Source organism: Clarias gariepinus, chromosome 1 (genome assembly GCF_024256425.1).
Source record: "Clarias gariepinus isolate MV-2021 ecotype Netherlands chromosome 1, CGAR_prim_01v2, whole genome shotgun sequence".
Classification (NCBI taxonomy): domain Eukaryota; kingdom Metazoa; phylum Chordata; class Actinopteri; order Siluriformes; family Clariidae; genus Clarias; species Clarias gariepinus.
In genome coordinates, this window is record NC_071100.1 from 5,903,031 (window position 1) to 5,922,351 (window position 19,321).

At 39.1% G+C, this 19,321-nt stretch overlaps 2 protein-coding genes across 3 annotated transcripts; both read left to right on the plus strand.

Annotated features, from left to right (window-relative positions):
- The first annotated feature begins 1,126 nt into the window (after positions 1–1,126).
- On the plus strand, positions 1,127–6,314 carry LOC128519450 (nuclear factor 7, brain-like). Of its 2 annotated transcripts, none has more exons than XM_053493190.1 (7): positions 1,127–1,155; positions 3,787–4,354; positions 4,450–4,545; positions 4,628–4,861; positions 4,957–5,104; positions 5,256–5,282; positions 5,384–6,314. In XM_053493190.1, exons 1-7 carry the CDS (start codon positions 1,127–1,129, stop codon positions 5,926–5,928), a joined length of 1,647 nt encoding a protein of 548 aa, XP_053349165.1. In that variant the 3' UTR covers positions 5,929–6,314. The 2 variants fall into 2 exon arrangements, with proteins under 2 accessions (XP_053349165.1, XP_053349157.1); XM_053493182.1 differs by lacking the exon at positions 1,127–1,155 and adding an exon at positions 2,863–2,920 and having other exon boundaries at positions 3,771–4,354.
- Positions 6,315–7,810: 1,496 nt separating this feature from the next.
- Positions 7,811–8,470, plus strand: LOC128509277 (E3 ubiquitin-protein ligase TRIM21-like). The gene is given in 3 exon segments (XM_053480970.1): positions 7,811–7,826; positions 7,928–8,399; positions 8,401–8,470. Coding segments are annotated over 3 exon segments (558 nt in total).
- The last annotated feature ends 10,851 nt before the right edge of the window (positions 8,471–19,321 follow it).

Consider the following 19,321-nt stretch of genomic DNA (forward strand, 5'->3'; position numbering starts at 1 on the left):
TTTTTCACATCAACTATTTTTTGAAACAATGTTGTAAGATCAGTGTTTTTTTTCTTTCATTAGTATAAAATATACTGACAATTTACTTTACTTTGAAACAGAAAAACAATACTTAAAGGGGTCATCAAGTCCCATTTTTTATAAGTTAATATGACTCTTTAGGGTCCTAATGAAAATTTTGTAATATACTTTAATGAAAAACTCTCAATGGTTGTGTAAAAAAAACACTACTTTTACCTGGTAAAAAGCAGCTCTGTTCTCAGCAACCTATTTCAGTACATGCTCCTTTAAATGCTAATGACCTCTGCTGAGCCCGCCCCCCAGTTCTGTGGGGCGTGTCTTCACAACACACGTGGGGTATAGCTTTGACAACAGTTAAGGGTATCGTTTGATGAAAGTATGTCAGCGGGAGGCTTTGAAGACACATCTGTGCAACCATATCAATTTGAACCTGAGTCGGACCAGGAACAAGATGAAGAAGTTCAGCAATTATGGCTTGGACAGGACGTATCTGAATGGTTAGTTTACTTAATGTCACTTTGATTTATCTTTGTATATAATAGCAGGGTAAGTAGCGTACTGAGAGAGATACTAACGCAATGTGTTTACTGAGGTATAGTTGATTGACAGCTATGTCTATATGTTACAGTTAATGGTCATGAACAACTTTTTTTTCTCAGTAAATGTTGGCTTGGGAGTTATGCATGTTAACTATGCAGTGCTACTTAAACAGTAATATTGACCGTCGGTCACGGCAAGAATAATGTGTCTAGCAGGGGTAGAAGGAGAATTTGTTGTAATGTATGTACACAGTTTGCAACTAGACAATCTCCTTAATGCATTGTTTATTATAAACGTGCGATGAGAAATTATATAGAGACGGATGTACATAGAGAAGACGACATAACCATGTTCTATGAGAGTGTAAGTTAACTTACACTCCGCATTCATCGTGATTATTAAAAAAGGCGATCTGCAAAGATTCATAGAAAAATAAATAACTCACTGAGCCTGGTGAAGATGAAGCAGGAACACGAAGCGTTAGTACAGATCCATTTTTCAGGAGCAGCTTCCTAGCAAAACCTGCTTTATATTGACCCGCGTTCATAAAGCAGTCTGGTGAAAAATGATTAGCGCAAACATGAACGCATTTAGGTAGATCGGCGGAGACGTTAGCTTCAAAAACAAGCCACTGCGTCCATTCAGCCACTGCGTCCCCAGCGACTCAGATGTCGGTAGTGAATGACGACTGCTGTGTTCGCTATTACACCCAACAACTGTACACCACACTCGCTTAGGCGACATTTTGCTCCAGCGTCAAAAAACAATGGCCGCCAGCTTTCTTCTCACTCGGGGCGGGTCTTTGCTAAAACACCAGTGTCAATCAACTATAGTGGGAGGGGCCTCTGTCGGTGTGACGTCACATCAACAGGCATTTGAGATTGGCCTGATTTCAGAAGGGGCATCTTTTTTTAATAAATTAAAAGAAAATCACTGGACGGCTCTTTATCATTGTAGAGTGGTTGTGTACACACTCTCCTAACACACATTTCAGTCCAAACAGCTTAAAAAAGTGCATGTAGGACCGTATGACCCCTTTAAACACTAGACCAGGAACTGCTAGTGACCACTGACCCAGGACATTTATTGGATGTTATTCCCTATCCTGTCACTTCCCTACCGTCTCTGTTAGTAAAAGCATAACAACAAAACATGGAGAAATGTTTGTGACTTACTAGTTAAATTTAAATTAGATCTTATTTGACTTATTTCGATTTTTTAAATTTTAAGAAGTGTTGCATTACGACTATGTGGTAATAATTTGTCTTTTTCTTATTGTGTAGCACTGATTTAAGCTTGGTGAATATTATGTAAGCACAGTAAGTATAAAACTGTGTTAAGTAGAAAGTAAGTTAAAATTTGCTCTGTAGTTGTTTTTTGCATTTTACCAGTGAAGTAGTGTCTGTTGTGTTAAAATTAACATTAGATGATCAGGAGGCATTTTAATACTGTAGTTGTTTATGTGTATAAATTAGTATTTGGTTAGAATTTGACAAAAAAAGCAGTATTATAAGACAATAAGATATTTAATCATGTATATTTTGGAAAAATATATATATATTATATTATTTTAATTCTAGACAGACAGCAACATAGTCCACATCTGGCCCATATCTATTCCTTCAAATCCACATCTGGCCCGGAGCTGGCTCAGTGCTGGTCCGGATAAGGTAAATTGTATCTGTGCCGGTAGTGGCCCATTGTGCCAAAAGACACCGGGCCAAGTCAGTTGTGCGGATCCGGACCATTTTTGCTATCTGGGATTTTGTTTTGTTTTGTTTTCAAATAAATAAATATTGACACAGTAAAAAAAAAAAGAAAAAAAATTGTTATTGTTGTTTATCTGAGATGTATTGGCCTAATATTAAGGCACGCTATGATCAGATATTTTTTATGTTTTTACACAAAAACACAGGATTCAAAGGGGGGTAATAACTTTTACACATGACTTTACAAAGCCTATGCACATTTAATACAAAGTGGGACCATAAAGATTTTAACTGTTAATTAATATAAGTGAGAAATATTAAAGTGTTTTGTTTATGATAAAAACAGAGAAATTACTCAGTAAGTGTTTTAGTGAACATTTAAAAAGGCTTATTGTATTAATGTGGACAAACAAGATGTGTAATGTTTATCTGTAGTTTCTTTGGAGAATGGCTGCCATCTAGTGGCCAAAATGTGTAACTGGGTAATAAATAAATATTCTAGAATGCGGGGGCGTGGCCTAATGATGTCACTCGGGTGAAACGAAAGTGAAGTGTGAATCTGTTATCTCATCAGGTTTCAGCAGGGCACAATCTCCAGTTTGAAGCTTCTCAGTCTTTCTTCAAGGAACTAAAATCACAGCAGCTGAACTGTAAGTGAGCAGGAAAAGTCAAATATATACATATATATATATATATATATATATATATATATATATATATATATATATATATATGTGTGTGTGTGTGTGTGTGTGTGTGTGTGTGTGTGTTATGGTGAGATATTCCCTATAATGCATTTATCATTAATAATTTTAAACAAAATAAACTTTAGATAATTAATATTAGTTAATTTAACTGCTTTTGACTGAAGAGTAAATTCTTTGTCATTTATTACAATCTGTAATCATTGATACATTTCTGTAGTATGAAGGGAAATAAATACTTTAACACAGGCTTTTATAGAAAAGAAAGAATCAACTAGTAACTATACTTTTATAATCACATACACCATCCTTGATTATATTCCCATAAAAGCACAACACTGATTATTTTATTCCTTGTTTGTAATCAATATTATATATATGCAGTGTCAGTGTGTGTTGTAAGGATTAGAATCAGAATCAGAATCAGAAAGACTTTTATTGCCAAGTACGCTTGCACGTACAAGGAATTTGTTTTAGTGACAGGGCTTCCACAACAGAAAACAAATGACAAGACAAAACAGCACGACACACACAAAAAAAGTTTGACATCAAATAGAGTAGGGTGTGAGATTCTTTTAAATAACTTATATAAATATCTGAAATCTGTGGTATTATACAGTATATTCCACAGTGGTACTGTACACAATATTGCACATATATTTATTGACAGTTAGAATGATTTTTAACTGTTCATGAGGGAGATTGCCTGCGGAAAAAAAAAACTGTTTTTGTGCCTGACTGTCCTAGAATGTGTAAAGTTTCCTAAAATCCACTCTCATCATGTCTCCTGTGTCAGTCATGGCTTCCTCCAGCAGTGTCCTGTGTGAAGATCAGCTCCAGTGCTCCATCTGTCTGGATGTGTTTACTGATCCAGTCTCTACTCCATGTGGACACAACTACTGTATGATCTGTCTCAAAGAGTTCTGGGACAGCAGTTCACACTGTCAGTGTCCAGTGTGTAAGGAGGAATTCCCTAAACGCCCTGAACTACGTGTCAATACGTTTATCTCTGTACTGGCTACTTCATTTAAGAAGTCAGTTCAGGTGAAATCCAGCAGTGCTGCAGAAAAACCCACCCAATCTCTGGTGCTCTGTGAGCTCTGCTGTGAAGAGAAATGTGCAGCTGTGAAGTCCTGTCTGACCTGTATGACCTCTTACTGCAAGACTCACCTGGAACCTCATCAAAAAGTGTTTTCTTTTAAGAAGCACAAACTTATGGAGCCTGTGGAGAACCTGGGGGACTACATCTGCCAGAAACATGAGAGACCCCTGGAGCTGTTCTGTAGAGACGACCAGACGTGTGTGTGTCAGTTCTGTACTGAGGGAGATCACAAAACACACAACACTGTTCCTATAGAGGAGGAGATTAAAGAGAAGAAGGTGAGAGACTGAAAATTAATAAGGTATAGTAAAACTTTAAAAATTGTTTACATTAACAGTGTCCAAGGTTTATACAGGATCTATATCTTTCTCAGACTGAGATGGAAAAGACACAAGCAGAAGTTCAGCAGATGATCCAGGAGCGTCTAAAGAAGATTGAGGAAATCAAACACTCTGTAGAACTCAATAATGTGAGTCTCTCCTTAATGTCCTGATACAATCATTTAAGATCATTTAAGATAAAATCTTTTAGCTAAATTTGTCTCCTGTTAGAAAAACACAGAGAAGGAGAAAGCAGATGTTGTGGAGATCTTCAGTGCTCTAATGCGCAGCATTGAGAGAAGACAGGCTGAGCTGCTTAAGATGATGGAGGAGAAGCAGAAAGCAGCAGAGAGGCAGGCTGAAGAGTTCATTAAAGATCTGGAGCAGGAAATCACTGAGCTAAAGAGGAGAAACACTGAGCTGGAGCAGCTCTCACACACTGAGGATCACCTCCACCTCCTACAGGTCAGAGTCCCTCTGTTTCTCAATAGCAATGCAGCACATGACAGGACAGCAGTCCCCATGCTGAGGGATTTCTCCTCTCTCCTGCTGTACTGTAGATTTACCCGTCACTGTGCAGCCCTCCACACACCCAGGACTGGACTGATGTCACTATTAACTCTCGTCTGAGTGTGGAGACTGTGAGGAGAGCTCTGTCTCAGATCCAGGAGACTCTCAGTGAGGAAATGGAGAAGCTTGATGAGACTGGTCAGTACTTACTGATCTAAATGCTAAAATTTATAAAGGCTCTAATAACAGAAATACCTGTTATTATCACTGCTGTAATTTACAATAATCATATATTTAATTTTACTTCATAAGAATATGACGTCAATAATATTCTTATTTTTTCAAACAGAACTGAAGAGAATTCAACAATATGCAGGTTTGTGAGCTCTTATTGATCACATGACTAAATATATATTTCTTCACTGTTACACACTGTACAATGATAAACCTGATGTTCGCTGTGTTTCTGTCTCTCAGTGGATGTGACTCTGGATCCTGATACAGCGAATCCTTATCTCATCCTGTCTGATGATGGGAAACAAGTTACACATGGAGACAAGAGACAGAATCTCCCTGATAACCCAAAGAGGTTTAATTATTGTGCTGATGTCTTGGGAAAGAAGGGGTTCTCCTCAGGGAGATTTTACTATGAGGTGCAGGTCAGAGGGAAGACTGAGTGGGATTTAGGAGTGGCCAGAGAGTCTATTAACAGGAAAGGGAAGATTACAGTTAATCCTAATCATGGAGTCTGGTGTGTGTGGCTGAGAAATGATACTAAATATAAGGCTCTGGACTCTCCCTCTACCTCCCTCTCTTTAAAACAGGCTCCTCAGAAGGTGGGGGTGTTTGTGGATTATGAGGAGGGTCTGATCTCCTTCTATGATGTTGATGCAAAATCTCATATCTACTCTTTCACTGGTCAGACTTTCACTGAGAAACTTTATCCACACTTCAGCCCCTGTACTAATAATGGAGGTAAAAATTCCGCACCACTGATTATCTGTCCTGTTAGTCAAATATAATATTAATTTTATTGTTTGTTTATTTGTATTGTATTTAGAATTTTGTGATCATCTGTTGTACATTATCTAGTCCTGTTTATACTGTAGTGAAACAATCACAGAAACAGCAGCATTAGTTACATTTTAACTCTGTAAACTAATGAGGTGTTCAAATAAGAGCAGTATTGTGGATAATCGTCTCTCATGCTCGCTCTCAATGCGTGTGCGTCACTCATATAGTCAACATCTGTGTACGCTTATACTGTTTACTATAACACTGTGACCATGTGTGTGTGTGCGCATAAAGCATTTTTTCTTCTATGAGTGAGAGTCTCTGTCGGCAAACTGGTGTTCGGGCCCGTGTGTGTGTGTGTGTGTGTGTGTGTGTGTACTGTACACACTGTAAACCCTGCTAAGATGATTGTACTTAAACCATTTAAGGCAAATGCTTTAAAAAATTGACAGTAAAAAAAATATATTTGTTTAATTAGAGTCAACTTAAATGTAAAACATTCAAAATGCAATATTTAAACATAATAATTTAATTTAATAAATAAAATAATTTAAACATACACACTTAATTTATTTATTTTTGGCTATGTAGAGTCAACTTAAATGCAAAATACTCAGAACTTAATATTTTACTTCAAATGCACTTAATACCATATTTGTACTAAAATAATTGGGATAGGAAAATTCTAGATTAGTTTGCATTTTCTTTTGTCAATGAACACACAATGCAGTTTTTATTTTTATTTTATTAAAACACAGTGCAGGGGCACCGCCCTATAAAATTAGTAGCTCACTTTGATCCGAGTTTTACCAAGTTCCTGAATGAAGATAAAAGTGTTTATCATGGACTTTGGGTACTCCAAGTGGATTGCATAGGTAAAGTCAAACAAGAGACACATAGCTTGAGGCAGGTTGGTGAGTGAATCCATTACAAGGCTGCCCTCTAGGATGATCTTCACTCTTGTGGGGTTCAGTTGTGGTGATGTAGGGCTTGTGGCTCTGTTGTTCTCATAGCAGAGAATTCCCACTGGAATGTCCAAGGATTCTTCATCATTAAGATTCTTCATTGTGTGAGAGACAAGACAATAAAGAAGAAATTCTGGTAAGCTGCAATCTGTCAATATATGACTATATGCTCTTATGTCTTTTAGTTTGCTTTTTATAATTCACTGTAGTTTTTTTGTTGTAATGTTGTGTAAAACAGGCCCTTTAAAGTTTTCTATAATTCATGCAGTAATGTATTACCTCTTGTTAACAGGAAAGGCACATTAAATTCACATTTTTATTTATCACATACACAGTCATACACAGTACAATATGCAGTGAAATGCTTATCATTATCAGACAAATCAAGCTAAAATCAACTTAAATTCAACGAAACTTCTTCATAAATGCTTATTTCAATTACCCACCTTCCCAAATAATTTAAAGCATGGAGTAAAATGGCAATGTTAAGTAAAAATATTAAGTAACTAACAATAATAATTAAAATAAAATTACACACAGAGCTGCTCTTAAAGATCATAAATGCATCATCGCCAAAAATGACTTGAAGTCCCTCCAGGACAAAACATCTAATATTAACGATTACCATCAAGTACACCAAAAAATTATTCTTTAAGATTTTTTATAACAACTGAAAAATACAAAACAAGTCACATTTTTGCATAAAGGCAAAATTACTTATTACACAAATGAACATTTGCTAAAATTCGTGAAGATCCTGTTAACAAAAGTACCGTACATGTTTTCTTTTTTTTAACTGCTTGTGTGTTTAGATTTTATTGTTACAGCATTTTTTTGTGATTTATAATAAATAAATATTTAATTTTATCTCATAAAAGTAAGATATCTAAAATAGTGTTCTTATTTTCCAACAGAACTGAAGAGAATGAAACAATATGCAGGTTTGTGAGCTCTTATTGATCACATGACTAAATATATATTTCTTTACTGTTACACACTGTACAATGATAAACCTGATGTTCGCTGTGTTTCTGTCTCTCAGTGGATGTGACTCTGGATCCTGATACAGCGAATCCTAAACTCATCCTGTCTGATGATGGGAAACAAGTTACACATGGAGTCAAGAGACAGAATCTCCCTGATAATCCAGAGAGGTTTGGAATGTATGGGATTGTGTTGGGAAAAGAGAGATTCTCCTCAGGGAGATTTTACTATGAGGTGCAGGTCAGTGGGAAGACTAAGTGGGATTTAGGTGTGGCCAGAGAGTCCATTAACAGGAAAGGGGTGATTACACTCAGCCCTGAAGATGGAGTCTGGTGTGTGTGGCTGAGGAATAAGACTGAATATGTGGCTCTGGACTCTCCTCGTGTCTCCCTCTCTTTAAAACAGGCTCCTCAGAAGGTGGGGGTGTTTGTGGATTATGAGGAGGGTCTGATCTCCTTCTATGATGTTGATGCAAAATCTCATATCTACTCTTTCACTGGTCAGACTTTCACTGAGAAACTTTATCCATTCTTGCCCCTGTTTTAATGATGAAGGTGAAAATTTAGCACCACTGATTATCTGTCCTGTTAGTCAAATATAAATGGTTCAGATTTTGATTTTAATTTTAATAAAAAATGAATATAAATTTGGCTCATGCTTTAAACCAAGTTTAATCTCAACTGATTCACTATTTTAATACAATCTGTTTTTTAAATGTAATATTTAGATATACTTCATTTGTCTTGTAAGTCAAAAAATTATTTGTGAATATGAATTATTAATTAAATTTTAATCCGCATTAGGACATCTGAAATAGGCCATATCAGATAATGTAAATATATGCAAGAATATATACACGAGCAGATATTATTACTAAATTATGGACTCCCATTACTCTGAACAGTATACCATAAAAACAAGTGGAATATCACACTGTAACATTCAGCGTGTCATAATCCCACACTAACCTCATCACAAACTAGCTTTGAACATGATTGTAGCACAACTGTTTTTTTTTTTTTATGAATCATTGTTATTTTGGTGTAAAATGACATTGTTAAGTGGACTTTTAATCGACAATTTACAGAATTTTGTGGGTGAGCTGATGCTTAAAAATCTAAAATAATAAAAGTAAAACTAAATAAATATGAAACTGTACAAAAGGTGAGCAGGGCTTTTCATTAATATGAGCATTTCAGTGGTAGTTTACATATACAGTGGAACCTCGGATTACGAGTAACGTGGTTTACGAGTGTTTCGCAAGACGAGCAACGATTTTTATTCATTTTTGACTTAAAAAACGAGCATTGTCTTAGTTTACGAGCACAGAGTATCATGTTTTACGCATGCGCTTCTTGTTCTGACACCGAGCATCACGTCATCACAAGTGAGCAAACGGTTTTTCTCTCTCTTTCAGCGGAATTGTAGGTAATCGTCTCTCCTGCTGGGTGAATACACACACACACACACACACACACACAGCGTGTGTGTGTGTGTGTGTATTCACCCAGCAGGAGAGACGATGTGTGTAATGTGCGTGTGCGTGTGTGTGTGTGTAATGTGTGAGCGCGCGCACACACACACATTAACAGAGAGACCGTTTTTAAAACTATTTAAAAATTAGCAAGGAACATCGCTAGTCACACTTGCGTGAGCGCATACTAACGGGATCACTACTGTGAAGTAAAACAACAACAACAACACCAAAAAATCAAACAAATTAAACAGCTCCTTACCTTTGAAAACAGTCGTGACAGAGAAGAGTTTGTGTGTTTGTTTGGCAACCTGAGAGGAGGGGAGCTGTAAAGCCGAGACCTATCGTCTCCCCTGCTGGGTCTTAGTGCTTGCAGTGTTTTTGAGTGTGTGTGTGTGTGTGTGTGTGTGTGTGTGTGTGTTTGTGTCTGTGTAAGGCAGAGAGTTTGTGTGTTTGTTTGGCAACCTGAGAGAAGGGGGCTGTAAACGCGAGAGAGCCCCCCTTCAGCCCTGCTTCTCTCAGGTTGCCAAACAAACACACAAACTCCTCTCTGTCGCGATTGTTTTCAAAGGTGAGGAGCTGTTAAATTTGTTTTTTGTTGTTGTTGTTTTACTTTACAGCAGTGCTCCTGTTAGTATGCACTCACGCGAGTGTGACTAGGGATGTTCCTTGCTAATTTTTAAATGGTTTTAAAAACGGTCTATCTGTTATATGTGTAATATATGAGTGTGTGTGTGTGTGCACGCACATTTTACACACACACCCTGCGTGCACAAACGAAAACACATCTGTCGGGATTTATTTTGAATTTTTTTTAAGGTAAAGTACAGGTTAATTTGTTTTATTTTTACTTAATATTTTGTATTAATTATTTTTATGTATTTATTTTTTTGGGCTGTAGAATGAATAATTTAAGTTTCCATTATTTCCTATGGGAAAATTAAATTTGGTTAATTCAACACGGAGAGAACATGCAAGCACCAATCAAACAGAGATGGGAATCGAACTTGGACACTGGAGATGCAAGGCGACAGAGCTAACCACTTAGCTTGCACTTAGCTTGTAAACATTAAACACCAGATTGTTTTAATATTTGTCCACTAGATATGTAAAAATTTACAAATTATTATCATTATCTAAACTCAAATTGGCATATAATGATCGAGAGATTACCCAGAAGCGGCACCCTGGCTTAGTGGTTAACATTGTCACCTTGCTACTGTATGTATTTGTCATATCCAAACTCTCACACATCACTGTCTTATAAAACCTCATTCTTTTGTAGTGGATATCATGATGTCAGCTCAAAATCAGAATCAGAATATTTTTATTGTTATTGTAACAAGTACAACGAAATTAGGTGCAATCCCTGCCTCAGGGAGACATGCAAACAAATAAAAACAAATATATAATAAGGAAGAAAGAGAAAAAATAAATACATAAAATAAATACATAAAATAAATAAATAAATAAATAGATAAAAGGCTAATATATGTACACTAGAACCAAAAATGAGTTGTACTCTAAATGAGGTAGGTTATACACTATAGTATTAAAACTCAATCTGTATAAAACTGCATAAGATATTATTGCACACGAGTCCTTATTGCACATAGAGTTATGATGGGATGTAGGTGAAAAATTAATTTTTATTCAATGTCCTGATGGCAACTGGGTAAAAACTTTTTTAGTCCATTTGTCCTTGTTTTAATACTCCTGTATCATTTGCCTGCTGGCAGCTGTTCGAACAGATCATGAGCAAGGTGTAAGGAGTTTTTTAGGATGTATTCCGCTCTCCTGAGGCAGCGAGAGTTGTGCAATTCATCCAGAGAGGGTAAACATCAGCCGATAATCTCCTGGGCAGTCTCTACGATCCTCTGAAGTGATTTCTTCTGCGCTGATGTACAGCTGGAAAACCACACGCAGAGGCAGTAGCACAGGATGCTCTCAATGGAACAGCGGTAGAAGGACACCAGCAGTTTTTGAGAGATACTGTTTTTCCTGAGGACTCTCTGGAAATAAAGTCTCTGCTAAGCCTTCTTTGCCAGTTTAGCTGAGTTCACACCCCAGAACAGGTCGTCAGTAATGTAAACACCCAGGAAACGGAAGTCTGACACCCTTTCCACACAGTCCCCACTGATGTAAAGTGGTTTGATGTCCATTTTCCTTTTCCTGAAATCCACAACAATCTCCTTGGTCTTTGCTGTGTTCAGGAGCAGGTTGTTGTCGGTACACTACCCTGTCAACTGCTCCACTTTGTACTTGTACAGTAGGCAGACTTATCTCCCCCAGAGATGAGCCCCACCACAGTTGTATCGTCTGCAAATTTGACGATAGTGTTGCTGTTGTAGGCGGGGGCACAGTCGTGTGTGTACAGCTCTGGAAAGGTAAAGCTTTGTCTAATAAAAGCATTTGCAAATGCAACATAAGGCTTAAGAAAGACGTATATGAAAACTGTTATCAAAGACTTATCTGTGCTTTGTCTCATTTGAGATGGACAGTGGCACATTTAAAACATATTTTGTCAGGAAGACATTTTTAGGACTGAATGTATTTGAGAAATTGTGGGGTAAAGGACCTGTCAAGGGTCCAACAGTGGCAGCCTGGAGCCATCAGTACTTGACCCAGGAACCTCCTGACCAGGAGTCTAATGTCTTACCACTAAGCCACCCCTGCCCCCATTGGTGCATTATAAAGTGCAAAATTTGGCCTTAAAGATGCTGTACAATAGAGCAGCTGAAACCTTGCAAAATGGAAAAATGGAGGAAACTCCCACTAGCTAAAAGTGACCACTTGTCTAAAGTTAACAGGTTAACAGATGTAGTCTCTAATAAAGTCAAAATGTTGCTGATACAAACTATCTGGAATAAAACATTAACAGATAAAATATTATTTTAAAAAGGTAAAGATAAGGATTTGTCAGTGGAATGTTTTGGAGATTGTGGCTTCTATGAAAACTCACGCCTGCAGGGGGAGAAATAAAAGTGTTTGCTATTAGAGTGAGTTTCATCCCATCATGGTGACCTGCAGATTGAAACATCAAAACATTTCATTTTAGATCACTGATAAACATTTTGGTGTGTATTGTTGAGAGAAGACTGTAGATATGTTTTATATTAACTAACCTCTGTTTATTTGTTTTGCTTTCATTTTTGTAGTTACACATCAGACTAAATTGCCTGAAATTTTATTTTAAAACATGGCTTCAAAAATATATGTTTAATTGTGGCCTTACAGAAAAGTTAGGATGGGAAAACATAAAAGATATCATCAGTTTGGAGGTCTAAGTATTAAGCAAAACCAACTTCAGACAAACAACATTTCTTTTTTTTTTTCTTCGCCATTGTTTATTTAATAATTAGAGCTGTGCTTAAGCAAACTGTTGTACAGGGGTGTTGATTTATGATTGTTTAACATCCACAGGACCTGGACACCTTACAGTTACTGAGCTGACCTTGTGCTCCTTTGTATACCAGAGTATTCTTAAGATTTGTTTCAGTGTTGGACAGGTTTTTACTTTGGCTGAAATTATTTTCCAGTTGCAGTTGGTAGTGATTTAATAGCCACATTCAATTTTTTCATTTCATTCCATGAAGTTCAAAGATTAATCAAGCTTTTTCTGTAACTGAATTTAATTATAAAACTGAAGTAAAATAAAATCCAGTTGCAAACACCAGTGTGACGTCTTGCCATACATTACTGTAAATGTTCAAACCCCCCCTCCCCCCACACACACATTTTAAAGGCTTATAAGTCTGCACTGAAACAGAAAATGAAAATAAAAAGAATACATAACACGTGACTGAGCCTGTGTTCTTTCACTTGGTGTGCAATTTTAAACAATATTATGTATTAATTCCAAGATACATAAAAGAGTGTGAAAAGTGTGACAATATGCCCCAGTCTCCTGTAACTGCTCAAAGTGCACTGGGTTTGTCACAGATCACGTGCTCTGTGTTTACTCACACTGCGAGTACATTCACTTTAAACAATAGATATTAGCACACATTAAAATGTTTTTATATGTGTCTTTATATGATCTTTTATATTCTTTTATGCATAGAGCTGTGCATAAGCTCTATGCATTTAGCATCAATAATTCTAAACAAATTTAACTTTAAATTCTAAAGATTAATGACTTCTGTGACAACTGATTTTACTTCAAGGAATAAAAACTATGAAAATAGAATACTGGAATAAAATAGTTGAATAAAAATAGAAATATGAAAATATATGACTTGATCATGGTAATATCATTGGTGCAACCTGAATTTCATGAAGCTATGAGAATGCGCCATTATTATGGAGCTTACTGTATTATTCTGTGGAAGTTTTTCTTTTTTTTTTCTTTTTACAGGGAATGTAAGAAAGAACCAGTCTTCGACCAATGCAGCAGACAATAAGATATTCTTATGCCATCCGTTGGTTCAATCTTGCCCCTGACTGTGGCGATGGTCGAAAAGAGCATTAACTGGGGTAAATTCAGATACAAGAAGCATAGTGGCAGTTCCTTTTTTTTAAATTAACATACCATTATTAGTCAGCAATAATGGTTGACTTCATGATAAAAATTAATAAAACTTTTATTTAATTAAAAAAACGCAAATAAAAAACTTGATATAAATTTCAAACATTTTTAACACCAAATAAATAGTAATGAATAACACATTAGCATTAGTATAAGAACAAAGATGCAAGTGACATAAACAATTTTTAAGTTTAAGATTCAGGTTCGAATGACTAAACATAAGATATTTCTGAAGCCTATGAACACACATGGCGTAATGATGTAACCATGATCAGAAAGGAAAAAGTGAACTAGAATCAGGAGCACAGGTGAACAGGAATAGAAAAAAAAAATGAGTCTGTTACAATCCAAATGTGTGCTGTTACGTCCAAGGACGTATTAATTTATTTATTATTGTGACTGGTGTAGTTGTTCTCAAATTCTCCAGAGCTGTCGGGTGTCCTGCTTAGTACAATTTGTTGTTAGGCTTCACCTTTACCATCATAACCGGTTGTACCTTATTTTCCATCTCTTCTCCTGTTTTGGCTTAGCTGTTTCTATTAGTTGCTGAGACGGTTGCTGAATGTGTAAAGGTTAACCCTGAATTAACAAACTTAACCTCCAACCTCAAGCATTGTGGCTTTGAGCGTTGCAGATTCATCCTCATGTACAGGGGAACCGTAGAGAGGTCCCCGGCCTTTTTATTTATTGTAACCCCCCCATTATTCTCCTGTTTTTCTTTAGTTAGTCAGAGAGTGTGTGTATATTTCTGTTGTTGATTTGCTTTTGTTTTGTGAGATTATTAAGCTGAACCACTCCTAGGTTAGAGGGGAATTTTTGTTTGTTGTTTTCTTGCCTGGCTGCTCCTGAACTTATGTTTCCATCCTTGTTTGATTACTTTGTTACAATAAAAAAGACTATAAAGATAATTGTTGTCTTTGTGGTATGACGGCAGGACCCTCGACATAAAAGCTCATTCACATAATGCTACGTTTCTTCATCCCTTAGACACTGTGTGGGACGTAACATTATTTGGGGGCTCGTCCCTTTCAAAATTTATTGCTCAGTTGAGACCTGGTACAGATCTGGCCTGTAAAAACGCGCGTTTTCGGAAAAGGAATCCCACGACTTGCCGCGGCTGCGCCCGGCAAGCTGTGAAAATGCCCTTCAATACCTGTAGGGGGCAGTCGTGTTTCAGTCTAAAGTATTGTGTGTCTATTGAAGCCGAAAAATTTTGTCTCTTAGGCGCCCATTAATGGCAAGCGATAGAGCTCATAAACGTGTCAAGCTCAAACTGTTATGTATTTATTCTTCATTTTCATTCAGAATTATTATTATTATTAGTAGTAGTTCTCCAAATTTATTATTATTATTATTATTATTATTAATGTAACGCACCCGCGCGTGTGTGCAAAAGGGCTACAAAAATGTATGATGTTAGCCTATAACAGTATTGTTTTATTGTTTTTATGCACTCGGAATATACAGATCTGTCCTTTAAAAACGCACGTTTTCGGAAAAGGGATCCCACGACTTGCTGCGAGTGCGCGCGGCAAGCTGTGAAAATGCCCTTCAATACCTGTAGGGGGCAGTCGTGTTTCAGTCTAAAGTATTGTGTGTCTACTGAAGCCGAAAAATGTTATGTCTCTTAGGCGCCCATTGATGGCGCCGGTGAGGTCGGCTGCCGTCACGACTGCTCCGACCACCTTTTCTTTTTTTTTGCTCTTTAAGTTAGTTTACAGCGTTTTAAAACCGGCAAAATTACCACCATGGGGTACATTAGTTATGATAGAGACACTCTTGTTTCTATTGGTATACAATGTACTCACAATTCGACGTTTTTAACTCCGGATCCGAGCTGGCCGAGTGAGATCCTGAGGGACAACAAAGGACGCGACGCGAAGCGGCGGCCCCGAGGGAAACGAGCCGGCGTCAGGAACAGGCTGAGAGCCCGTGCACACCGCACACCTCTGCCTAGCATCCTGCTCGCCAACGTCCAGTCACTGGAAAACAAGCTCGATGACCTCAGGGCCAGGATAAAGTTCCAGAGAGACATTCGGGACTGCAATCTCCTCTGCTTCACCGAGACATGGCTGAACCCAGCGGTGCCGGACCACGCCATCCAGCCGGCCGAGTTCTTCTCGGTTCACCGCATGGACAGGACACGGGACTCGGGGAAGTCAAGGGGAGGCGGCGTGTGTTTAATGGTGAACAGCAGCTGGTGCAACAGCGCGAGCGTTGTTCCTCTCACACGCTCCTGCACACCAAACCTGGAACTACTGTCCATCATGTGTCGTCCTTTTTACCTTCCTCGGGAGTTTACATCGGTCATAATCAGCGCCGTTTATATTCCACCACAAGCGGACACGGACACTGCCTTATGCGAGCTGCATGAGGCACTCACACAGCAACAAACACAACACCGGGACGCTGCGCTTATTGTGGCGGGGGACTTTAATAGTGCCAACCTCAAACGCGCAGCGCCAAACTTTTATCAGCACATCACTTGCCCCACCAGGGGCGAAAGGACACTGGACCATTGCTATACAACGGTCAAGGACGGCTACAAGGCACAATCTTGTCCACCGTTTGGTAAATCCGACCACGCCGCCATCTTCCTCATGCCAAAATACAAACAAAGGCTGAAACAGGAAGTTCCGGTTCAGAGGGAGGTCGCGCGCTGGACGGACCAATCGGTGGCCGCGTTACAGGACGCACTCGATGACGCAGACTGGGACATGTTAAGAAACAGCTCCGATGGTGACGTCAGCGTGTTTACGGAAGCGGTTGTGGGATTCATCGGGAAATTAGCGGACGATACCGTAGAAAAAAAGACTATTAAAACGTTTCCCAACCAGAAGCCGTGGGTGGATAAAACCATCCGCGACGCTCTGAGATCTCGCACCGCTGCCTACAACACGGGACTCGCGTCGGGGGACATGGAACCATACAAGGCTGCGTCATACAGCGTCCGGAAGGCGGTGAAAGAGGCGAAGCAGCGCTACGGGAGGAAACTAGAGTCACAACTCCAACAGAGTGACTCTAGGAGCCTGTGGCAGGGATTAAGGACAATAACGGATTATAAAGCACCAACATCCGGTATGATAAACGCAGACGTGTCTCTGGCAGACGAGCTGAACACTTTCTATGCTCGCTTCGAGGCTGCAGCTAAGGACGCTAGCGATGCTAATGCTAGCGGCGCTAACGGCTGCAGACAGGAAGTCACTGCCAGCACCGGAAGCGCGTTCATCATCACCGAGCATGACGTGAGGAGAGCCTTCAAGAGAGTGAACACCAGGAAAGCAGCAGGACCAGACGGCATCTCAGGCCGTCTCCTCAGAGCCTGCGCAGACCAGCTAGCACCTGTGTTCACTGAGATATTCAACATCTCTTTATCTCAGTCGGTGATCCCCACATGCTTCAAAGAGTCCATCATTGTTCCTGTCCCAAAGAAACCTCATCCTGCTTCACTCAATGACTATCGCCCTGTAGCCCTCACCTCAGTAGTGATGAAGTGCTTTGAACGCCTGGTCAGAGACTTCATCATCTCTTCACTACCAGACACACTCGACCCACTACAGTTCGCTTATCGTCCAAACCGTTCCACGGACGATGCAATCTCTCATCTCCTCCACACATCTCTCACTCACCTGGACACTCGGAGGGGGAATTATGTGAAAATGCTCTTCATCGACTACAGTTCTGCATTTAATACCATAATTCCCTCCACACTTACCACCAAGCTGGAGCACCTGGGACTCAGCTCATCTATGTGTCAGTGGATCTCCAACTTCCTAACTGGCAGACCACAGGCAGTAAGGATGGGCGGACATGTCTCAGCCCCTCTCACTCTCAGCACTGGAGCCCCCCAGGGTTGTGTTCTGAGCCCCCTGCTGTACTCTCTGTACACCCACGACTGCGTGGCCACTACCAGCTCCACCACCATCATCAAGTTCGCTGACGACACTGTTGTGGTGGGCCTGATCACGAACAATGATGAGACGGCCTACCTGGAGGAGGTTGGAAATCTGGAGAACTGGTGCCAGAGGAACAATCTCCTCCTGAACGTCAGTAAGACAAAGGAGCTGATAGTGGACTTTAGTACAAAGCAGGTGAGGAACTACCAGACCCCCGTCATCAACAGGAGCCCAGTGGAGAGAGTGGACAGCTTCAGATACCTCGGTGTTCACATCACGCAGGACCTGGCATGGTCCTGTCACATCAACACCGTGGTAAAAAAGGCCCGGCAGCGTCTCTACCACCTCAGACGCTTGAGAGACTTTAGACTGCCCTCCAAGGTGCTCAGGAATTTCTACTCCTGCACCATCGAGAGCATCCTGACGGGAAATATCACGACCTGGTTCGGGAACAGCACCATGCAGGACAGACGAGCTCTACAGAGGGTGGTGCGATCAGCTGAGCGCATCATCCGCATCGAGCTCCCTGACCTGCACTCGATCTACAACAAGCGGTGCTTGACCAAGGCCAGGAAGATCGTGAAGGACCTCAGCCACCCCAATAACGGACTGTTTACTCTGTTGCGGTCTGGGAAGCGATTCCGCTCCTTGAAGGCCAACACAGAGAGACTGAGGAGGAGCTTCTTCCCGCAGGCGATAAGGTCTCTCAACCACAACCACACCACTATGCAGAACTACACAATATTTTCATAATTGGTCAAATCCATCAATCTTCTTACATCCATGAACACTATGGACAATTACACGCTCACCTTCCTTCATATATACACTACATGTCGTACGTTACATCCTGGACCATTGCACAAAGACACTTTAATAACTTTGCACACCTACCTTCACAACTACACTACATTTTACAGTTTTACGTTTACATCCTGGACCAGTGCACAAAGACACTTTAATAACCTCTGCACTAAGACACTTTGTTCCATGCATATTTGCACACACCGTAAAGTATATTTCAATTTGCACAGTATATTTCTATTTTGTACATCCTATTTCTATTTTTATTTTTAGTTCTATTTTTTCATAGCACATTTCTATTTTTATTTTTAGTTCTATTTTTCCTAGTTTAATTTAATTTTGTAATTTAATTTCTATCGTATTTCTTTTATTCATATTTATTTCTTATTTGTAAAATTTAACTCTCTTTTAGGGTCAATGGCAGTCGTATAATACATTTCACTACATTTCGTACTGTGTATGTTTGTGTATGTGACAAATAAAATTTGAATTTGAATTTGAATTTGACGGCAAGCGACAGAGCTCATAAACGTGTCGAGCTCAAATTGATATGTATTTATTCTTCACTTTCATTCAGAATTATTATTATTAGTAGTAGTAGTTCTCCAAATTTATTATTATTATTATTATTGTAACGCACCCGCGTTATAGCCATTACATTATCAAGTTATGCTTCAGTACTAAATGCATGTTTGCACTTAAGAATTTTTTTTTTCTTAAGCTATGAAACACATTAGCACTCACCTCACA

Excerpts from the sequence above, each read along its gene's own strand:
- LOC128519450 (XM_053493190.1), top strand. The coding sequence starts at position 1,127 with ATGATTAGCGCAAACATGAACGCATTTAG. Across the intron at positions 1,156-3,786 it reads GCAAACATGAACGCATTTAG|CAGTGTCCTGTGTGAAGATC; the intron begins GTAGATCGGCGG and ends GGCTTCCTCCAG. Across the intron at positions 4,862-4,956 it reads ATCACCTCCACCTCCTACAG|ATTTACCCGTCACTGTGCAG; the intron begins GTCAGAGTCCCT and ends GCTGTACTGTAG.